This window comes from Misgurnus anguillicaudatus, chromosome 17, assembly GCF_027580225.2.
Source record: "Misgurnus anguillicaudatus chromosome 17, ASM2758022v2, whole genome shotgun sequence".
Taxonomy (NCBI): Eukaryota; Metazoa; Chordata; class Actinopteri; order Cypriniformes; family Cobitidae; genus Misgurnus; species Misgurnus anguillicaudatus.
The window spans coordinates 38,609,566-38,632,711 of record NC_073353.2 but is presented as its reverse complement, the minus strand read 5'-3'; the positions used below and the strand labels follow the sequence as shown (position 1 = coordinate 38,632,711).

Below are 23,146 nucleotides of genomic sequence, written 5' to 3'. Positions count from 1 at the left end.
CATTGCATTCGCAAGTACGATTGCATACGATTAACTCAGAATAATAGTCAACTTTATAATTGTTAATATTCTAAAATTGGACAATCTTGATGACTATGCAGCCTGCAAGTGCGACCTCCTGAGGCTGCAGCCTTCGGATTGAGAAACGGCCACTGTTCTGCTGTTTCACAAATAAATGATGTCGTCAGTGGATTTACTGATCTTCAATTCCTCACATAACACAATTATTTGCCTTTAATCACGAGGGAGCATCAAAAGAGCTTTATCTCGAGCAGGAGCCGCTTAAAGATGTATTTATTTTGTTAGAGCCGTAATGGTGTGACAGAGCGTCCAGTTTCCTCCTGGCTGCGGTGGATCCCGCAGAGATTCCGGTAACTGCTGCTAACAGTCAGTGACAGTAAGAAGTATCATGGCGGAGGCAGGGCAGGGTGAATCAGAGCAGGTAATCTGACAGCTACAATTAATAAACATAACCCCTTATATTCACATCTCAACTGGATTTATAATAACTTTCATCCTCTCTCCAAAAGGACATCGAGAGTAAGATTGAAGAAACACGACAGAGGTTTAAAAGCGAATATGTGGAAGGTAAGTTAGCAGTGAGCTAAGTTCAAATGAAGTGTTGATCTTCACAATAACACTCATATGACAAACATTCTCGATTCATTTACATTCTTAATGTTATTCACAGTGAAGTTTAAGACTTGTGGCGATTGTTTATGTTTTATGACATGCTTTATGAAAACAGGTGTTTCATTGATATCACAGCTGTATGAATGCTTTATGAAGTCCGTCTTACAGTTCTTCTTTAAGATGTTAGGAGATTTTGGACTTTCAGTTTAGTATTAGTCATGCTTAGTTGTTATACTCTTTAGGTTTACAGTTACATTTATTTGATGTGTGTGTATTGTGCTAATCCAGTGAAATATATTTAAATATACAGAAAACATGCATTAATTTGTGTACTGCTGACTAAAATGCTGCACACACACACAGTGTCAGGAGAGTCTTCAGGTCCCTATGACCCCAGAGATGTGGAGAAACTCTTCAGAGATGATAGTCTGGTGGAGAGCTACCTCACATGGAGACAATTTGTTGTGGAGGACACCTTAAAAATGATCGACGAGAGTCTTCAGTGGAGGAAGGAGTACAACCTCAATGGTGTGTATTTGTGTTATATATGTGTATGTGTATGTATGTATGTACAGTATGTGTGTGATGTTCTGAAGCTTGTGGTACTTCACAGTAAAAGAGGAAGTTACTCACATGCGTGTTGGCTTATTATTGGCTGACATAAGACAGACAGAAACATGACAAGGACACATTTCACCTCAAAATGAATAAAGTTTTACATATGAAGCTGTTTTTAAGAGCATTTGTTGCTTTACAATGATATTTTCATAACAGATAAGCAAATCTTGCAGTGAGTATGAGCTCATCTCATGTGACTCTTTATCTTCTGTTGAATTTTTGAGTTTATTTAGTTTTATTAAAGTGAATTGAGACTTTAATATTTTATCAAATGTTTTCATAAAAGAGTCACATGAAAGTAAATAATGACAAAACTTTCTATTGTAGGTTAAATTTCCCCTTTGCAAAATGTTTTTCCTGTTAGTGTTGAGTCAATACAGTTAAACTTAAATACAGCTGTTGTTTTGCTGTTAATCCTGTAGTTCTACTAATATTATTAGGCTAATAATTTGTTCACGCCTTGATCTGAATGAATAAAGGGCCCTTAGGTTTAAAGCATTAAATCTGTGTGCTTCATACTGTAGTTGAAGTCCGTGACCTCAGCTTTAGACACCAAACTCTCTTTGTCTGTACTTTATATATAAAAGAAGCCGTGTGTTAATTCAAAATCTTTTAAATAGTTTCACTTTGAAAATTGGTCAGATGGTTCAGAAGGAACCGTTTGTGTTAAGTGAAATGAAAGTTAAAATGAAATGTGAGGAATGAATGGCATTTTTCTGTGTTTTCTTCCTCCAGACCTCACAGAGAACAGTATTCCACGCTGGATGTTTGAAACCGGTGCGGTGTACCTGCATGGCTACGACAAAGAAGGAAACAAACTCTGTACGTGTACTTAAAGGTGCCATAGAATATAAAAACTGTATTAATGTAGGTATAGATGCTTTTCCTGCTTTTGTAAACTTTATGAATGCAAAAGACTGCTGGAAAACAGACCAATCTCAACATAACACCAACTGTGACGTTACAGTCCAGATGTACGCCCCAACATTAAAGTAATTACGTTGTTATTACAATGCTATAAACAAAGTTGTGACTGCTGAGTTAAGTGTTCATTATAGTTGTCCGTAGGTCCTACAGCGTAGCCGCGACGGGATAGGTTCCGCGTCAGCTTCAGCCAGCAGTGATGGAAGTAAATAAACAGCAACTAATGTTGCAGTTTGAGTTAAATCACTCCTCAACTTGGCCCATCTTTGTTTTCACTGTTGCAAACGGAAATACCTATGACGCTGTTTTTTAGCTGACGGGAGGGGTTCTGGTGGACCAATCACAGCGCTTGTGGTCCGCCTAGAACTGACACGCTGTTAAAAATTTTGCGAGGTGCACGTCAGGAAACGCAGAGATATGCACAGTAGTGCTGCAACGACGCGTCACGCTGTGTACATTCATCTCGCGTAATGGCGGCTTCTGCTCCTGGCAGTGGCCACAAAATCAACAATGGCCGCAACATTTACATTTTTATTTTCATTTAAAACGGCTTCATTTATTGTTGCAAGCGCTCGGAGGCGCCTCTCTTGTGCGTGCGCTCTCTTTCTCTCTGCGTGAAGCCCATCGACAGCGCCTCTCACACATGACACTGAGTGAAAGAATTAAAAGTTGGATGTGTTTTCCATGCGGATTCCTCTGTGTTTATCATGAAAGGTTAGCAGTGTTTTCCCACACACACTGGTTCTCTATGTGCTTGTGCGTGAGCTTTCTCTCTCCTATGCCTGCGTATGCCTTCTGTAGTAACTCTGTGTAACGGCAATTTTTTAATTTGCGCCGAATTGTCTGCGATGTCGCGTTTATAAGTCAAGATTTTAGTAACTTAGTAGTTAAAGTAACAGCTGGTTGTATTAAACACGAGGTTATTGGGTCATGTTTAGTCACTATTTTAATAGTCTTTACGTCTGACAACATAACCGATAATATATGAAAATAGCATTCAGTTGTGTTAAAATACAATAAAACAAACAATAACCATCAGATCAGACAGAGAGTAGAAAAACAGATTATCCAACAGATTAATTAGCTAATCAAAAAAAGAACACTATATTAATAATAAAAATAATCGTTAGAGTAGTCGACTAATCGGAAAAATAATCGCTAGATTAGTCGACAGAAGAAATAGTCGTTAGTTGCAGCTCTAATGCACAGGCTACGGATAACCTATGGCTAGAGCTTACGCATGAATATAAATCGGTCTTTAGTACTATATGCTAGTTAATGCTATATGCTTATTAATGCTATATGCTAGTGTTTAGACTGAAGTTCTACTATTGGCGTTACAGTTACGTTCTGCAGGTCCATACTAAAAAAAAACCCCACAAACTTACCACTCAGAAACGTCCATTAACAATCTCCAAACTATTGATTATTCCCCAAAATCTGATACAGACTCAAATATAAGATCTGTTTACACACACACAGAGCTACTAAAGGAGAAACAGCCAATCAGAACACAGCTCAACATTATTATTCATGACCCTTTCAAATAAGATAATAATAGACCATTTCATTCAAAGGCAAATCCTAGGGTTGTAAATAGACATGTAAAACTGACTCTGGATCATTTTTGCACTTAATAAAGACACAAACCTTCGATGTAGATATCAAAGAAGAATTAAACAGTTTATTACAATGCATTCTTTGGCACCTTTAAAATTCTCACTTTGCTTGTCAATACTAAAGTCTGTTTTTCTGTGCTCAGATCATTAATATTTTGTGTTTGTATTGACTGCAGTCTGGTTCAGAGTGAAGCTTCATGTTAAGGATGCTAAGACAATAGTGGATAAGAAGAAATATGTGGCGTTCTGGTTGGAGCGTTATGCCAAACGTGAGCCCGGAATGCCACTGACTGTTGTGTTTGACATGACCGAGTCCAGCATCGGAAACATTGTAAGTATCCTTCATTAAACTCTGATCAGACTCAAAATGAACTGCAAAATTTCTTGAGTGTTATCTGTTGAATGCTTTATTCTGATTGGTTGAGAAATGTTCTACAGGTGTTGATTATTTTTCCATAAACGCACACCTGACCTGTTAAATGTCTTAAAATAACCACCAGAGCAATGTCTGTGCTAACCGTGGTATAAGAGGAATAAATGACTTCGGACACCTGCGGACTTTGGTAACTCAGCTTCGTTCGAGTTGCATTACCACCTGGGTTGTGCATTATTTTTGATTTAATGGCCCGTCAATAAAATAAAACCCTAATCCACATTAAGTGTTGAAGTACACAGTTGTGTATGTGTATATATTTCACATACAGCAGCAGATGAATTGTTTCTGATGTATATTAAGGTCATTGTCTGTTAAGTGAGACAGATGCCTTTCAATTCTTCAACACTCGACAGATTAACGTGTCCTTTAAATCCCTTCAGCACAATCTAACTATTTTACCTAATCTGAGAAACGTACCCGTAATACTCTTTATCTCTCTGTCTGGTGTTTCTGTGCTGGAATATTAAACCAATCGCCTGATCAAACTAATGCCAGTTTTCTGTGAAGGGATTAATTTCATCTCTTTAAGGATTATCAGTAATGACTGTGAATTGTTCTTACATGTTTATAATAAGGGAACGTGTCATGTTGAGGTATCTCAGCTTGTAAATCAGATATAGTTCTACTTCATTTTCAGTGAGAAACTAAAAAATTAATCTGACCCATCTTGGAGTCCCTTAATCCCTTTGCCGTCACCATCAACTTGAATTTTTACTTTCTGTCTATAAAGGTTTGGGTCAAAATGCACCAAATTTGGCTCTGATCATTTTCAAACAGTCCTGATCAACTTTATGCTATCATTCTGCTAATCCTGCTAGGCAACACACACCACATATGTTTGTAACGCAAATATGATCAAATAATCTGTCATCATCATTGAGACTTTTAGACTCAGTGGCTGTTTGTGTTTGGCCTTTTTGCTCCTCTATTGGTTCCCTTTAGTTTTAATTCTTGCTAAAAGTCAAAGAAAAGTTGTGTTTTATCACATTTCTTGGTTTTGAATATGTTTTACAACTCTGCACCTTGTGACATCTGACCTATTAATTTCCTTGAAACAAGATCTGGTTGAAAAGTCAATGTTGTGAAAGTCTTGTGTTGAGTTTATACAGAGAACAAACTCATGTCAACAGAAAACAAAGTTAAAGGTCACTGGAGCATTCAGTAAACACAACTGATTCATTCAGATGTCAATCATTAACTGAGAGATTGTATTCATGATCTTGTGATGGTTTCAGTCTTTATAAAGTGGGTCAGTAAATGTCTTTCTTGAGCAAACACTGCTTTCACTATCATCACTCTTTATACTGTAACTGATCTCAGAACAGTGTGTGTGAAACTCATTCATTATGTTTTATCTCTTCAGGACATGGACTTTGTCAAGTATATCATTAGCTGCTTTAAAGTCTACTATCCAAAGTTTCTTTGTGAGTACATCTAATCTATAGATCTAATCATATACTGTAGGAGTTGTATTCAATTCTGATGATTGTTTCAGATTGTTTAATCAGCTTTTATTTCTTTTTATCACAGCAAAAATGATCATGTATGAGATGCCATGGATCATGAATGGTGAGTTGTCTGACAGCCACAGTTTAACATGAAGACAGAGACACATTTATCTCATGTACATCTAAATCATTTCATTAATACAGCAACAACATTTGTAAAAAAAAATACAATTAATACATGTACTTTTTAAATATAATTGCAAAATGAAATGTATGAGTTATTAAAGTGTCGGTCAGGTCCAATTTCTAAGCTTCCTAATATTGTTTAGGAGTCCCCAACACCAGGTTTAAATCAAAGGGCAACTTTCCGATCTCTCTGATGAAGCCAATACAGAAGTGACTTAGGCCTAGTCCACACGGACACGAGTATATTTATAACCTCAGTTGTTTACACAGTTCGGCCATTCGTCCACACGAAAACGTAGTATCAGTGCACTGAAACCGAACATTTTTGAAAACCCCTGCCAGGGTGAGGATTTTAATTCAATTCAATTCAATTCAATTTTATTTATATAGCGCTTTTCACAATACTCAATTGTTTCAAAGCAGCTTTACATTAATAGAAGCAGTAAAAGCACAGAAAAATGACAGATAGCACAACATAATACACAATAGCATAAGCTGTCAAATTTGCTGAGGCTATGACTCGACATTATGAACGAGCGTATTACTAATGTAACGTCTAGGAGAAGAAGCTAAATTAAGCCCAAGCAGGCTACCTCCCCGGGGTAAAAAACCCCCTAGGAGAAAAAAAACAAAAACCCCGGGTTGTTGAGCCGAGAAAAAAAAAAAAAAAAAGTCCGAGGAGGGAAAAACCCTGGGGAGATATATATGTATATAAACACATATAAACGGATAAGGAGATTAAGCGGGGATTAAGCGGGGTTTAAGCGGGTTCTGCCGGTGGTCGTTGGTCAGGCATCAGCTGGGCATCACAGTGATGGACGACCAGTAGATCAGAGGTGAGTCGACTTTCACATCTACCGGAACTGGGTCTGTTTGTCCCATTGTCCTCAGGGTCGAGGACAGGACAGGGAGAGAAAAACAAAATCATATTAGCGTAGGGGCCGTTCACATGTAATGCAAGTGTCACACAGTGATGTGGTTTAATCAGCTTAGTTTCAGACAGACTAACTATTGCGGCATAATTATATTATCCACAGTTGAGGATTTTGCAAATTGGGGGCCCACTGCGACGGTATATATGGTAACTAAGGGTCACCTTCTGATTTTTAAGAGAAAGAGAAAATGAAACCTGTCGACCCGTTTGACTAAGGCCTGTAACCCCACTGTCGTCGTTAATGCAGGTTCAGTGGCAAACGGGTCTATATTGCATGCTATTTACAAGATCATGAGAAAACGCCAACATCGCAACCTGACCATACGTGCCAACCCGTTTGACTAAGGCTGGAGGCCCCACTGTCGTCGTTAATGCAGGTACAGTGCCAAACGGGTCTGTATGGCATACTATTCACAAGACACCAAAAAGCGCCAAAATCGCAACCCGACCATACGTGCCAACCCGTTTGACTAAGGCTGGAAGCCCCACTGTCGTCGTTAATGCAGGTTCAGTGGCAAACGGGTCTGTATGGCATAGTATTCGCAATATAAAGAAAGCTCCAAAATCCCAAACCAACCGTACGTGCCACCCCGTCTGACTACGGCCGTATTCCGAACTGTCGTCGTTAATGCAGGTTCAGTGGCAAACGGGTTTGTATGGCATACTATTCACAAGAACACGAAAGTTCCAAAATCGCAATCCGACTATACGTTAAGATAAGGTTTTTATTTATTTATTTGGTTGGTCTGTTTTATGACCGCGAGTGCTTTGTTCGGTACAAATAACTATTTCGAGTTAAGTACTTTTACTAGACAAATTATGCGAATGCTTTGTTGAAGAGAAAAGTTTTAAGTCTAGATTTAAAATTATCGACTGTGTCTGATTCTCGGACATCGGTTGGTAAATCATTCCAGAGCTTAGGGGCTAAGTAGGAAAATGACCTTCCACTTTTAGACACTTTTGATAGTCTAGGGATAATCAAGAGACCAGAATTTTGTGACCGTAGTGTGCGTGATGGATTGTATTCTGATAGTAATTCTCTAAGGTATGAGGGTGCTAGGCCATTTAAAGCTTTGTAGGTGAGTAGTGATATTTTAAATTGTATGCGATATTTAACTGGTAGCCAGTGTAAAGATGCCAGAATTGGGCTTATGTGGTCGTACTTTTTAGATCGAGTAAGTACCCTTGCTGAAGCGTTTTGAACTAGCTTAAGCTTGTTTAGTTGTTTTGCATGGCATCCCCCGAGTAGCGATTTACAATTGTATTTTCTAGAGGTCATAAAAGCATGGATAAGCTTCTCTGCGTCAGATGTAGACAGTATATGGCGTATTTTCGAGATATTTCTAAGGTGGAAGAAAGCTGTACGGCAGACGTTGGCGATATGACTATCGAAGGATAAGTTGCTGTCGAACATCACACCTAAGTTCCTTACCGTGGAAGATGGCACCACAGTGCAGCCATCTATGTGCAACGTGTAATCTGACATATTATGTTTGTAGCGATTCGGTTCAATAATAAGTATCTCTGTCTTATTGGAGTTCAGCTTAAGAAAGTTATGTGCCATCCAGTCACTAACATCGCTAAGGCAGTCTGTTAGCTTAGAAAACGTGTGTGTTTCGCTGGGATGTGAGGAGATGTAAAGCTGGGTATCATCCGCATAGCAGTGAAAACTTATGTTATGTTTCCTGATAATGTCTCCTAGAGGTAACATGTATAACGAGAACAGGATAGGACCTAAAACCGATCCCTGCGGTACACCGTATTTAACCAGGGAGTGATATGACTCTTCCTCGTTTACATAAACAAAGTGATAGCGATTGGTTAGATACGACCTAAACCATGCTAGCGCCTGACCACTGATACCAACATAGTTTTCTAGTCTATTGAGTAAGATTGTATGATCTATTGTGTCAAAGGCTGCACTAAGGTCTAATAATATAAGAATTGAGATTTCACCACGATCGGATGTTAATAGGAGGTCATTTGTAACTCTAAGCAACGCTGTCTCTGTGCTATGGTGGGGCCTGAATCCTGATTGGAACTTTTCATATGTACTATTATTTGTCAAAAATGTGCGTAACTGGCTTGCCACTACCTTTTCTAATATTTTCGAAAGAAAAGGGAGATTTGAGATTGGTCTAAAGTTATTAAGCTCTCCCTGATCAAGCTGTGGTTTTTTAATCAGCGGTTTAATAACTGCTAGTTTGAAAGATGTTGGAACGTATCCTATTTCTAGCGATGAGTTAAAGATATTTAGAACCGGGGTTGACACTACAGGAAATACCTCTTTAAGTAGTTTTGTGGGAACGGGGTCTAATATACAGGACGATGATTTGGATGACGTTACTAGTTTAGAGAGCTCTTCTATTGTAGTAGGTTTAAATGAATCAAGATGTTCGTGTGGTAGTCTAGTGTTAAGTGAACTAACGGGTAGAGTGGTGGCTGCCTGTGTAGCTACGATGTTTTCCCTTATAGCAGTAATTTTGTTAGAAAAGAAGTTCATGAAGTCGTTACTATTGTGTTGGAGTTTACTATTGGTTTCTGTTTGTTCTTTGTTTCTAGTCAGTTTTGCAACGGTGCTAAAGAGGAAACGAGGGTTATTATGATTCTCATTTATAAGCTTGCTAAGATAGGTAGATCTGGCGGTTTTAATAGCCTGTCTGTAGTGTTTAACACTATCTTTCCATGCTGCACGCCATACTTCTAATTTTGTGCTTCTATAATTTCTTTCCATTTTCCTAGTTGCCTTTTTAAGAGCTGCGGTGTGATGATCATACCATGGAGCTGGCGGCTTTTCTTTGATTCTCTTTTTTCGAATGGGAGCAACGGCATCCAATGTGTTAGAACAGACATTGTTTAGGTTTTCTATTACAATATCTAGATCATCACAGTTATCTGCATGTTTAATTTGGGACAGGTCTGGAAGAGTGCTAATAAAGCTATCTTTAGTGGTGGAAATTATTGTTCTGGCTAATCTGTAGCATGTTGTGGATTGAGTGATCCTATCTAGAAGTACAGTGTATGACACAAGGTAATGGTCAGAAACTGCATCACTCTGAGGTGATATTTTGATGTCATTAATATTAAGAAACGCTGGTTGCAGTGTTGTCATGTAGACAGTAAAACCGGGTTTTTGTCTTGCGACTTCACTTTTGTTAGGCTTCTGATTGGCAAGGTGGCTTTACGATTTGAGTTATATCGCCACCTGCTGGTGTGGTATTCTCTTGACAGCGCTTGATAGCCTGTTTTTGCTTTTTCATGAGGACGAAGATTTCTTTTAAACCGAGCATGTGTGGATCTGATTTTTTTGGAGGAAAAACTGTCCATGTGGACTAGGCCTTAAACTGCAATTCATCGACTGGCCACTGGCTCCAAAAGGGTGTACTTCCCATAGACCTCCATGTTAAAATGCCCAACTTTAAAGTAGAAAATGATATGCTTACACAGACACTACGTCCGTATTTTTTTACTGTCTATGTTTTAAATGCATGCAAGGTCAAAAAAACACTGTCATTTTCTCAAAATATAAATGTAATATTACCTCATTTCTCCCAAAACGATTCATGTGAAGCCATTCAAAGATTCAGTCTACCTAAACCTGACCACAAAATTTGAGAGTGTGCCACTGAGTTTTACATCCAGTCGCACATGTGCGACCAATAAATTTGACCTTTTTTTTGTTGTGTGTGTGATGTGACACTGAATTCAAAACAGCACATTGTACTTTCTGCATCTATCATCAAAGTATTTGTTAATAATACAGTGCATTACTTAGTAGAAATGTGAATATTTGGTTAGCATGTTGATTTACGGTATGTGCCCCTAAATTTTCTGGTTGCGCCCCTAAAATTTTCAGTTGGGGACCACTGTGCTCCTAGTGAAAAAAGTTAGTCTGGAGTGCTGGATTCGTCTACAGACAGTTGCGATTGTTTTTTCTGCACAGTAAACAATAGTGCAGCATGCATTGATCTAGTGCTAACGTGACTTACTGAAAAGACATTAGAGTTTGAAAACTGATATCATTACACATCATTTATCATTAATCCAAGTAATAAGAACGACAACAGAAACTAACATTTTATCACACATGTAAGCACGTATGTAATCAAACGGTCCACAGCTTAACAGTAGTGTAACTGCAACATGAGTTAGCTGAGTGCTAGCGTGACTTACTGATGAGAAATTACAGTAAACTTAATAATCATACTTACAGGTTGTGGTTAGGAGACACATGTTAGTCCAAATAAAGTGGATACTGAACCATCTTTCATGGCCAAACATTTAGTAAATCCTGCCTTTACTGATTCTTTGGTATTGAAATCAACACAAACTTGTCTTTACAGCTGAAAACACAGTGTCTTCTCGACATGATGTTAACACACTAACTAGTGGAAGTGTCTGTGGGCTGGTCACGGATTTCGTTTCTTGCTGTCAAGACTGTAGGCAGAGATTATGCAAAGTATTGCCTTCATACGTAGACAGACAACAGATCAGAGATTCTGAAATAATTTGACTCGACTTTCTACTTTAGAAGCCAATAACTTTATTTACAATGCACTTTTTGGGTTAACAACATTGCACACCACTTACGTTGATGGACAGCTACATGACACTGCAATAAAGGTCATTTTTGATAGTGCATCTGACTGGCACTTTAAGGTTCTCATTTGAGCTGGCCATGGCAGGTCTTTATATGTCTGATATGTCGTTTTCTTTTGTGTGACAGCTGCCTGGAAGATAGTGAAGACATGGCTCGGTCCTGAAGCCATCAGTAAACTCAGATTCGTCTCCAAGAGTGACATCCAGACGTTTATTGACCCTGAGCATCTACCACCGTACATGGGAGGAACGGTACGCAAAAAGCATTTAAAGTGGACAGAGAATGAAAAAACATTTTTACCTTGTCTTTGTAGAATAATGGTAGTCTACCCACATTCACAAACATACAAAAAGTGCTAGACATTCTAAACATCCCAGTCTCATAGAAATTGCTCTTTTAGAAATGTCAGCCAGAAAACAGCCCAATCTGAAAAACTGATGCTTATGACATCACAGGCATCTAACTGCCCCTCCACTTTAAAATAATTGGCTACATTTTTTGAGTGGCAGCAAAGTCAGCCAATCAGTAATGAGATTGCAAGTTAAGCCAGTAGGGGGAGCCAAATAGGTGCAAAACCACTTGTTTAAAATCCCCCACCCTAATAGAGCTATCTGAGAGAGGTTTTTAGGAAACTTCTAAGGCATTACAGACCCAAACAAAACATTTTTTGTCTACATGTCACATCACAGAACAAGGATAAATACTCTGTTCAATCATTCTATGTCACCTTTAAGGAAATCACTTATTAGATTTGTCATGATATCAAACATTCAGTAGTTGATACCAACAGCTGTCTCATGGCTTTGTTATTGAACATAGTCCTCTTATGTTAGATTACAATTAAAAGGTCATGGAGCCATCAAATATTTCTCACAAAGTAAACATTGCTTCAAATTTGTTTAGTAATATTCAGTAACAAAGAACATGGAAATACATTTTAAGCACGCTTTTCTTTATTGGTAATGTCGTTCGAGTAATATTTATCATTAACAGCAGATGCAAAGATCCCATCATTTAAAACAAATCTGATTTGAATCTGTTGGCTGTGTTTACCTACATCTGTGTCACAGGACCAGTTTAAGTACAGTTATCCTCCTTTACCTGACGATGACTTCCAGTCTCCAATCTGTGAGAACGGTCCAGTGATCAGTGAGGATGAAAGTGACATCAAAGACCTCGAATCTGAATCCAAAGAGACCCTGGAGTCCAGCTTCAGTTCTGAGCAGAATATCAAACCCAAGAAGGTGCCGTATATCACATTATCTCACATCAAACATCACACCAATCTCACAACATATGAAGAGTTCAGATGCCTCTAAACGCCACTTCCGTCAAAAATGACATAATCATAATAAAGGTGCCGTAGAATGTAAAACTGTATTAATGTAGACATAGATGAATACTAAGAGCTCAATACATGGTAATTACATATCATGAGCCTCAAACACGATTGTTTTCTCCTTCTTATGTAAACCTCGTGCATGTAAAAGACTGCTGGAAAACAGACCAATCACAACATAACACCAACTGTGACGTTACATTCCAGATGAACACCCCAACGTTTAATTGCACATTAAGTACAGTGTTGTTACAATGATAAAAACAAAGTTGTGACTGCTGAGTTGGCATTAGTTTGCTAGTTAATCCTATATGCTAGTTAGTGCAGAAAAAATCTGGATCATCTTTGCACTTAATAAAGTTACATTTTATTCATGTTGAACAAATTATTACAATGCATTCTTTGGCACCTTTAACTGAATGTTCTCTGCATGTATTATACCTTCATCAAATACGTTTGTGTCAGATCCGCTTAATCTCGCCCTTGGGCCGATCAGAAATATCATTTTTAGGGTGAATCTGATAGAAGTCTGATAACAAATGCTCATTAACAAGAGATCATGCCAGATGCACTTATAGGGGTTTGCATCTGAGCTCTTCATATGTCTGTGTGAGGTTTTACAGATATATATGAATTCTGTATAAAGAGATTCAAAACTGACAGGTTTCATCAGAATCATCTAGATTTTCCTGCTCGTTACTCTTTGATTTCTTTTATATTTAAATGAACTAATGCCTTTCTAAGAGCTTCTAAATCAATGTTTTTATTCTTTCCTGCTGTCTGTAAAATCCAAGCTTTCTGTACACATCAACACCAGTATCAAACATTTTATTCATGTAACATAAACATGACAGATGAACCATCATTTTAACCAGACAGTCATAAGCTGCGTTTCCATTGTAGATTTGCGCAAAACGTTTGTGTTATTTTCTTAATGTCGACAAGTCATTTCAAACATAACGTCGACTGGTATTGGTAGGTTTACTAACATCATTTCCACCGCACTAGGCATTATTTTTAAGCAAAGGAGACGTGAGAATATTATCCAAACATAAATGCCAAGGAAAGCCCCTTATACTTGGGAGCAGACACGTATTGAAGTTTTTCTTGGAGGTTTTAGTTTCATACTGCTTCGTCTTTAATAATCATGTGACTTGCGTACATCATGTGACCTGTAGATGTGAATAAACTGTTTCTGTTGCAATTTTGTGAAATACGCATTTTCCAAATTGCCTGAAAAGCCACTTAATGTGGGTGTAAAAAGTTTTTTGTGATTATATAGGTTTTTGCAAAATTCAATTTCAATTGTTTCAATTGGCCGTATTTTCAATTCACAATGTCATTTTGTGCAATTTAAAGGGTAATGGAAATGCAGCTATTGTAGCCAAATAGATAAATGTTTAAAATAATGTACATACGCCGCAGCCATATCACCCTGTAGCCCAAGACAGCTTGCCCACTGAAGCTAAGCCTGGTCAGTACTTGGATGGGAGACCACCTGGGAAATCCAGGTTGCTGCTGGGAGAGGTATTAGTGAGTCCAGCAGGGGGTGCTCACCCTGTGGTCTGTGTGGGTCCTAACACCCCACTATACTGTCAAAAACCACCGTCTTTCGGATGAGACGTTAAACCGAGGTCCTGACTCTCTGTGGTCGTTAAAAATCCCAGAATGTCATTCGAAAAAGAGGGGGGTGTGCCCCGGCATCCTGGCCAAACTTGCCCATTGATCTGTACTAATAAAACAATAGATGATAAACAGTGATTTGACTTCAGGAAACAGTGTTTTAGTGTTTCTGCTGAAGTGAGAAGAATCAATATTGGTCAGATGGTCAAAGGTCATTGTGTGCTGTTCTTCACATCCAGATGTGTGTTTATTATGTGCTTTGATCAGAAGCTGTTGGTCTTATTTCAGGTCATGTGATCTCATGTTCACGCTTGCACACTAAACAGCTGTAATGCACTTTTCTTTATTCTACACGTTCACGTCTTTCTCTTCGACTCTCTTGTTTGATCGGTGCACACTATTTCCTCTGAATTTCTCCCTCTTATAAACCAATGCTGCATGTCACAATCTTTCTGCTGATGGCTTCAGATGATTGACATCTTCAGTCACGTTGCATTAGGTCTTCATCATCATCATCATCATCTCAAATGTTCTATGCTGATTTCCGTTCTCTATCTGTCTTGAAACAAGGCCTTGTAAGACATCCTCAGCAGTACACAGAACAAACCCATCACCTCATCTGTGTCCAATCCATTTCAACCAGCAAGATCTTTCACCCGTTCATTTAATGGACACATTTCATCAGGTTTTGAAATATATTTCTAGAAAATTGACCCAATGTTAATGTTTTAAATCATATTGATTGGGTTTAATTGTTTTGTGTTTTTAAAGAAGTTTCATGTAATTGTTTTAATGATTGAAAATGATCTCAAGTAATATGCACTAACACGTACTCTGAAGTTAATTCTTTTTACTTTAATTTTGAAAACATTTCATTGGTAGTTGTGTGATGGTTATGGGATAGGGATGCTTAAATGTGGAAGTGAATTTGTGTTCATTTGTTTCTGATTGTCTGCATTCATCTGCTGATGTGAGGGAAACTCAAACACATGAAGCACTAATACATGAAACACAATCTTAAGGTGATTTTATTAGTTTAAGATCAGAGAAATATCCCTAGTTTTAAGATTTTATAGGGTCATCTAAACTCAACTGAAGAGTTTTGTTAGCAGATGGTTTTCCTGTTGTAGTTTTTATTATGAAGCCGAGTGTTAAACTCTTGAAGTATTAGAGAGAAATGATTATAAACCGCTGATGTCCGTTCTTCCTCTTCACATGGGAAGCAGTCATATGACTTCTATATATTTTGCAGTGCACACTCCATAAACACAAGACTGTGTTAAATCTCATCTCGTTTATTAACCACAATGTAGTTTTCTTTTAGTATGCAAGTGTGATTTCTGATGATTTATACTGTAATTCATTACTGTATGTTTGCAATGTGTGCATATTTAATGGGATCATTAATGAAGGAATAAATAAGCACTAATGATTAATGTGAAATTGTGAAAGACGCTATAGAAATAATCTTGAATCGATTGATTATTTGTGACACTATTTAATGTTTAACACTTTATAAAATGTTTATCCTGACATTTCTACAGGTCACACAGTAATCTGATGATTCATTTAAATAATTTTCTGTTCTGTGATTTACTTTAATAAATTCCATAACATTTCAAACTCAAGCGCCTCGTTCATGTTGTCTTATAAACTGTGCTTCTGTGGTAACAGTGTTACGAGTAGTGTCACATTCTTTATAAGATGACCTCTGACCTATGACACAAACCTTCTCTTCAGCATTTCTAAAGTTTCACTTCTGCAGTACAACAAAAGTGTTTGTGTGTGCGCGCATGCATGACTCTGTGTGTGTTTGTGTGTGCCTGTGTGTGTGTGTGTGTGTGTGTGTGTGTGTGTGTGTGTGTGTGTGTGTGTGTGTGTGTGTGTGTGTGTGTGTGTGTGTGTGTGTGTGTGTGCGTGTGTGGTTAAGGTGTTGTATTTATATATCTGTGGTCTAATTACATGTAACTTAAAACTCTTCTTATGTTATGTTTAAGTGTGACGACAAACACACACAACAGAGAGAGAGAGAGAGAGAGCTGCTGCTTGGCTTTGTTACTATAATTCATTGCGTTAGTTTAAGAATTGGAGCGGTTTGAAGAGTAATGACTTTATTTTATACTTTAATCTTTTCAGGTGAACTTTCAAGAGGAAGGTCAGAGGTCAGATGACCTTGAGAGAAGTGACAGTCGACTGAGAGGGGTTAGAAAACCTACAACCACTTTTAAAGCCCCTTTACTGCACATCAGGTAAACTTACTGTATTCATGTTTGTTGGAATCAGACTTGTGTTATTTTTAACATTTTTTCTTCCAAAGTTTAGAGACCTGTGATTAAAACATTGCTTTTAAAACTCTAATCCACTTCACTGGTACAGCCCTTTTAAAATGGGGGGGGTGGTGATGTACACCTTCAAACTAATCTTGGTCTTGTTTTTAAAAAGACACTTTAAATTTTTTCACAAAAGTGTTTGGAGGAAATAGAAAATAGCGTTGTGGCCGTTTACATTCACCTTGATAAATAAAATAATGAAATAATCACAGAAAAGGAGGTTTGTGTCACACTTTTAGTGGTTTTACCAACAACGACCACTAGGTGTCAACGCTTTGCTGCATATTCCTGTCACAAATTAATAAATGACTGTCACTGCATTATTATTATTGCTGCTAAATGTTTTGAAACTACATTCTTAGATCTATTCAATGATATATAGTTATCGAGATTAATATTTACATACAAAATATTGAAGTAAACACCAGTTAAAAGTCATGAGAGATGAAAGAAGCCAAGAGTGGTCTAATATATTAAAGTAGACAATCTCTGAAATGTTATGGCGCTTTTCCATTGCATAGTACCCCACGGTTTAGGTCTGGTCAGGCTGGGTTATATTTGCGATGCCTACTGCTATGACATCATACTAGTAAGAGCGTTGTTGTAATGCTATACATTCCCATACATTCATATATTTCTCAGTCTGCAACAAAATTAAAATTGACCACCTCAAATAGATGTTTGCAGATTGCGTTTATCACTACCTTTACCTGTTTATCACTACCGTTTCTGTACAAACACTTGTGGCATCAGTCGATGCGCTCCACTAAGCCTCATTTAAGTTGCATTTAAGCATATATGCAAACGTGCACATTGCGAATGTGCCGCCACAAACTGCAAGTCTGAAAAAAACTGTTATTGTGTTTCTGATTCTCAATCTGTGGATGTTTTTCATCGCTAAAATGGAGTTTAAGTACTTACAGCAAAGCACAGATGACAACATGTTTGCTCGAGACAGCGCAAGCTAGCATGAAGTTAAAGCTAATATTTTACATTATAGCGATGACGCTGGTAGTGACGACTCTCTCAGACCAATCAGTGATCTACAGTGTTTTCACCTCACGTTTTGGTGTCAGCTCAGGCCGCTTGGAACCCCAACCGAGGCGGTACTAAAAAAAGTATCGGGTACTACGTACTGCACTCAGTGGAAAAGCTCCCAGAAGTAAGCTGACCCGACCCAAGCCGTTGGGTACTATGCAATGGAAAAGCCCCATTATACTATGAATGAACGCTGTATCAGTCAGTGAGATTATGAATGTGATCATCACATGTGTCGTCTCTGTGTCTCAGTCCAGCAGAAGAGCTCAGTTTTGGTGCTAAAGAAACCGAGAAGAAATGTTTGATCATTCTTAACAACATCACCAAAAATCATGTCGCTTTTAAGGTGAGACTTCATCTTTACCTCCTCCTGTCTGAAGAGATCAACCGTCGATATCATAAAATAAGTTGAGTCAGTAAGTTGAGTTGTTTTCTGCCGTACGCAGGTCAGGACAACGGCTCCAGAGAAATACAGAGTAAAGCCCAGTAACAGCAGCTGTGAACCTGGAGCCAATGTGGATATCGTGGTGTCACTTCATGGAGGTAAAGACCCAAAATAGCTCACTTTATTATTACTCTTCATATCAAGGTTTGGTAGTCATGCACAGTTTGGACGCATGGGTTGATGTGTGTTTGTTGCAGGTTTCCAGGCGTCCCCGCAGGACCGTTTTCTGGTCATGGCTGCAGAGATGGACTCAAACACTGGAGCTGCTTTACCTGATCTGGCTCAGTTCTGGAAAGACGTTCCCAAAACCAAAGTCATGGAGCACAGGTGACGTCATGCTCTCTTAATATCTGTCAAATATATGCTGTGAACGCTGCTCTTTAAAAAAACAAACAAGGGAAAGTATTACCTTCCTTCTGGCCAATGACAGGAACCAGAAAGGTCTTAAGATTGCGTGTTTGAGGGCAAATTATGTAGCTTTCATTTCTGTTCATATAAAAATCTCTCTTGGGTCTTTGTGTACATCAGCGCTGTTGAAGGGTCACAGTCCAGCCGTGAGAGAAGTGACATGAAAATCCTTTTAGTTGATGGAGTATTTTGTACACTGTATTAATTCAGCAGGGTCTCCTGTACTGTAATGGGCTGTAGACAACAAACGTATTCAACTCCACCGATACGTATCCAAATCCCGTGAGTAATCTAGAGCGAGGAACGCAAAGCACAAATTCAATGATTTGTGCCATTAGATTACATATAAAGTCAATGCAGAGATGCAAATAGACACATACGTGTGGGGGGCGTTGCAAACGATTGGCACAAAAACACACGTTCACATGAAATGAAGTTAAATCATGCGAGTGATCTAGAGCAAGGATAACAGCATAAGTGTTCCTGTACTGGTCGATCATTATGTTAGCAACACAGAGGTCATGGGGATTGATTCCAAGTGATTTGCACATACTGATCAAATATTGTCTAAACCAGGGGTCTCCAACCTTTTTGTGAGCAAGGGCTACTGTGGAGGGCTGCTTTTTTGATATAGTCAACTCTTTTACTTGTTGATTTTATTTTAATTTACTTGTTGATATTTTTATCATCGTTTAAAATGTTACATACACAAATGAAGCCAAGCTAATATAAAAATGATGTAATAAATAAATATTAAAATTGAGGCTATTAATAGAATGAGCTTTGGTGGGCAACTCGCAGCGGGCATCATGTTGGAGACCATCGGTCTAAACGCTCCACCAAATGGGTTAAATTTTTCATAGAAATAAATCAAGGCTTGTGTCAGACTTTGAGGTTTTGTTTCTGTGTAAATGAAGTGTTACATCAGCACATCTCTGCTGTCTTCATGACGTGATGTGTTCAAATAAATCATGTATCATTGTCCCTGCAGGGTGAACTCGCAGCTATAAATAAGGTTTGACAGGTTCACAGCTTTAAACGTTTTTATTCTCATCCATCCTTTGGTCCTGTGATGAGACGTCGCTCAGGACGCATTTACACTGCCTGTCTAAAGTGACTCAATTCTGATTTTTCTCTCTCATGTGGCACAGATCAGATTTGACCCACAGACGTGTAAGCAGGAAAAAGCACATAGATTCTCGGTTTCATGCCTCATTCATATGTGGAAATTAATCTGCTATGTATCAGATACATGCATTTGCATCCGCAATGTTAGGTTGGATATTTCCATCTCATGATGTGTCGTGCATGATTACAAATGCGACGTTGGCAAATGATGTCAACTTAGGTGGACACCACCCGTGATCACATGACTCTTCTTAGCAGTGCAATGCAGGATGACGAATTGTTGTTTTTACTGTATTTTCCAGACTATAAGTCGCACTGGAGTATAAGCCGCATCATTCAAAAATGTGTCATTAAGACGAAATAAAATATATAAGTCACAGTGAACTATAAGTCGCGTTTATTTAGAAAATTATTTCACAAAATTCAAGCCGAACAGACATTTAATTTGGAAAGGGAAGTTATTAAACTAAACAATAGCAGACAGAAGAGCAGGCTGAATAGATGTCTGTACGTTAAAGTAATATTATCAGTTATTTAAACGATAAACCATAGCATAAAGAACTTACCTGGAAGGATGAATAGTCTAAATTAACCGAACAAGCCAACTAGTATGAAATTCACATACTCGTCATTCCACATCACTGAATCCATTGAATTACATAAATACAGAAGCAGCATATGGCAGACTCTCACAGCTGTAGACAATAATGTTGTCTTTTGCCTCATAAATGTCAAAATTAATTCATACTGACTTACAAGGTGCACCTGATTATAAGACGCAGCACCAACCAAGTTATGAAAAAAACGCGGCTTATAGACCGAAAAATACGGTAGTGTAAACGCAGATATCAGATATGAGTTGCTTTTAAAAGATGATGCAAGCAGGTTGTCAAATCAGATAGAGGCAACAGATCAGAACTGGTAATCAAGATTTTCAGTGTAAATCCAGCCTCAGAGTCCTAATGAGATGTGAATGTTGCTTATATATGCATACTTATGTTTCCTGCAGGCTACGATGTCATGTTCTAGAGACTCCAAAGTTTGTTCACAGTAATTCACTGGAAAGTTTATCAGTCACATCCACCAATGAGAATCAAGACCTGCAGACGACGGTAAGACCTCCAGGATATAAATCACTTATTTAACGTGAGAGATCAGTCTTGACCTAAATACACAAGCATGCTTTCAGCATCAGTATTCATTCAGTAACTTGCAGCTTCTCTGAAGTGCTGTATAAACACGTCAAGTCTCAGTGCTTATAGAGTCCATGAGATTAAAGAAATAATCCACATTATTCTCACATGTAATCAATGCATCTGACTTTATTGTCAAAAAAGGTTCATCAAGGATCATTTTGATATCTTCCAGCTATAATCATTCCAAAAAAATGACAAAGTGAGGTAGAGATGATTTCACACTCAGGGGTGCAAACTTGTCACCTTTCAGCAAAATTCGCCATTTTGGATCCAAAATAGGTCATTCTTGTGATTCGTATAGATCCAATGAGTTTTTGTAAATGGGGTGTGGGGGGTCTGCGACAGGATCACAGTGAATGAAATTATGAAAATCGTGTCCAGCTATTGTTTCAGCGAGTGAAAAAGTAGTACACTTACATAGTGTACTTAAAGTGCTTTATTTAGCACACTAATTTTGTACTTAAAGGTGCAGTTTGTAAATTGTAGCAGCATCTAGTGGTGAGGTTGTGAATTGCAACCAACGTCTCAGTCCATGGCTTACTCCTCGCTTTTGAAAAACATGGATAAGCTACCGTACAAACATGTCATCGTCGGAGACAACTTAGTAAATAAAACTTTGTCTGTTAAGGGCTTCTGTAGAAACATGGCGGCACAAAATGGTGACTTCCATGTAAGAGGGCCCTCGGTGTATATATATAAAAAAAGTCTCGTTCTAAGGTAATAAAAAACATAATGGTTTATTATGAAAGGTCTTTATACACCACTTATATTATGTAGAATATATTCTGTCCAGAGATCCTCCTAAAAGTTACACACTGCACCTTTAATATACTAAAAATTCATCTTTAGTACTTCTTAAGATCATCTAAGTGTACTTCACTGTGCTATTTTGAGACATCATAAATATGAACAAAAATGTGCTAAAAATGTTTTAAAAAAGGAATTTAGGTATCACTTGTAGTAAACTTGAACCCATCTTTGTATGAAAGTTGAGTTTAAGTTTAATACAAGTGTTAACTGAATCCATTTTTTAATACAGAGATAGTATGTTAAAAGTGCATTTTAGTTGATATTCGTGGTGTCTCAGAGTGGCACATTTAAGTACACTTAGATAATCTTAAGAACATCGTAAGAAGTAATAAAGATGAATTTTTAGTATATTAAGTACAAAATTAGTGTGCAAAAATAAAGCACTTTAAGCACACTATGGAAGTGTACTACTTTTTCACCTGGGGATTTTTTTCTGCGGGTTATAGATAACAGGATGTTGTTTGTTAGTTATTGGTAATCTGTGAATAGTCATTGGGGTGCTTTTGATACGCAAATCTGGCAACCCTGGCTGTGCGTTTGCGCAGACGTTTGGTTTGGATTATATAGAGTGTACAGTACATGTAAACCAACATTTTTATCAGATTGCAATGTTTAGGGTGCATGTAATCTGTACTGTCCTAACCTTCAATCAGATTTAATTCAGTCGGATTGACGCAGATTTGTGCATGTAAACATAACCATTGATGTAGACGTGGTTAGTGGTACTTTTGATGGTTAAGAGTTTGACTGAGTTGATCTCTGTGTTAACAGCTGCAGCGTCTCATGAACACAAACTCACGTCTGGAACAGAAACTGGAGATGTGTCTTTGGGTACAGAAGGTTCTTCTGGTTCTGGTGTCATTTCTATTGGCTCTCAGCTTCATGACGTCATACTCGCTGTGGCAGTCATGAAGCAGATCCGTCACGGCCTCCACACGCACTATACGAGCACCTGAAGATTCTCTAAAGTTGGACTTTAACCTGGAGACACACGGACTCCATTTTATCTGTTTACTTATCAAAGGACCAAAATGAAGTTCGACTCTGTACATGGACAAATGCAGGATATTGCCACACTGCTCTGTACACATGTGAGAGGCTTTGTGTCAAGCTAAAAAGCATTTTTTTTTAAATTAATGATTCAACTAAGACAGGTTTAATTTATAAATCATGTTAAGACCATGCAAATGTAATTAACTCAGTTTAATTTTAATATATAGTATTTTATAAAAAATTATGAATGTATGGACATTAAAATTATACTTTTTGTTATGCATCACTATTTTTTGTCTTTTTCTTTGCCTAAACGCATTGACCTTTAGCGTGATAGTGTCACACATATGTATAAAAACAGCTCATGTCATTTACACTCAGTCCTCGTGTCAGGAGCACTGGTTTATTTGTCTATATTTATGTTTTTTTCTTTAAATG

General features: G+C 37.9%; 1 protein-coding gene across 1 annotated transcript; it reads left to right on the top strand.

The window, feature by feature from the left end:
* The first annotated feature begins 236 nt into the window (after window positions 1–236).
* mospd2 (motile sperm domain containing 2) lies at window positions 237–22,997 on the top strand. The gene is made up of 15 exons (XM_055214639.2): window positions 237–442; window positions 531–588; window positions 997–1,161; window positions 1,987–2,073; window positions 3,971–4,125; window positions 5,594–5,654; window positions 5,761–5,799; window positions 11,525–11,649; window positions 12,469–12,642; window positions 16,497–16,609; window positions 17,981–18,074; window positions 18,175–18,271; window positions 18,371–18,500; window positions 20,719–20,821; window positions 22,487–22,997. The coding sequence occupies exons 1-15, from the start codon at window positions 410–412 to the stop codon at window positions 22,625–22,627; spliced, it is 1,575 nt and encodes a 524-aa protein (XP_055070614.1). The 5' UTR covers window positions 237–409; the 3' UTR covers window positions 22,628–22,997.
* Window positions 22,998–23,146: the final 149 nt, after the last annotated feature.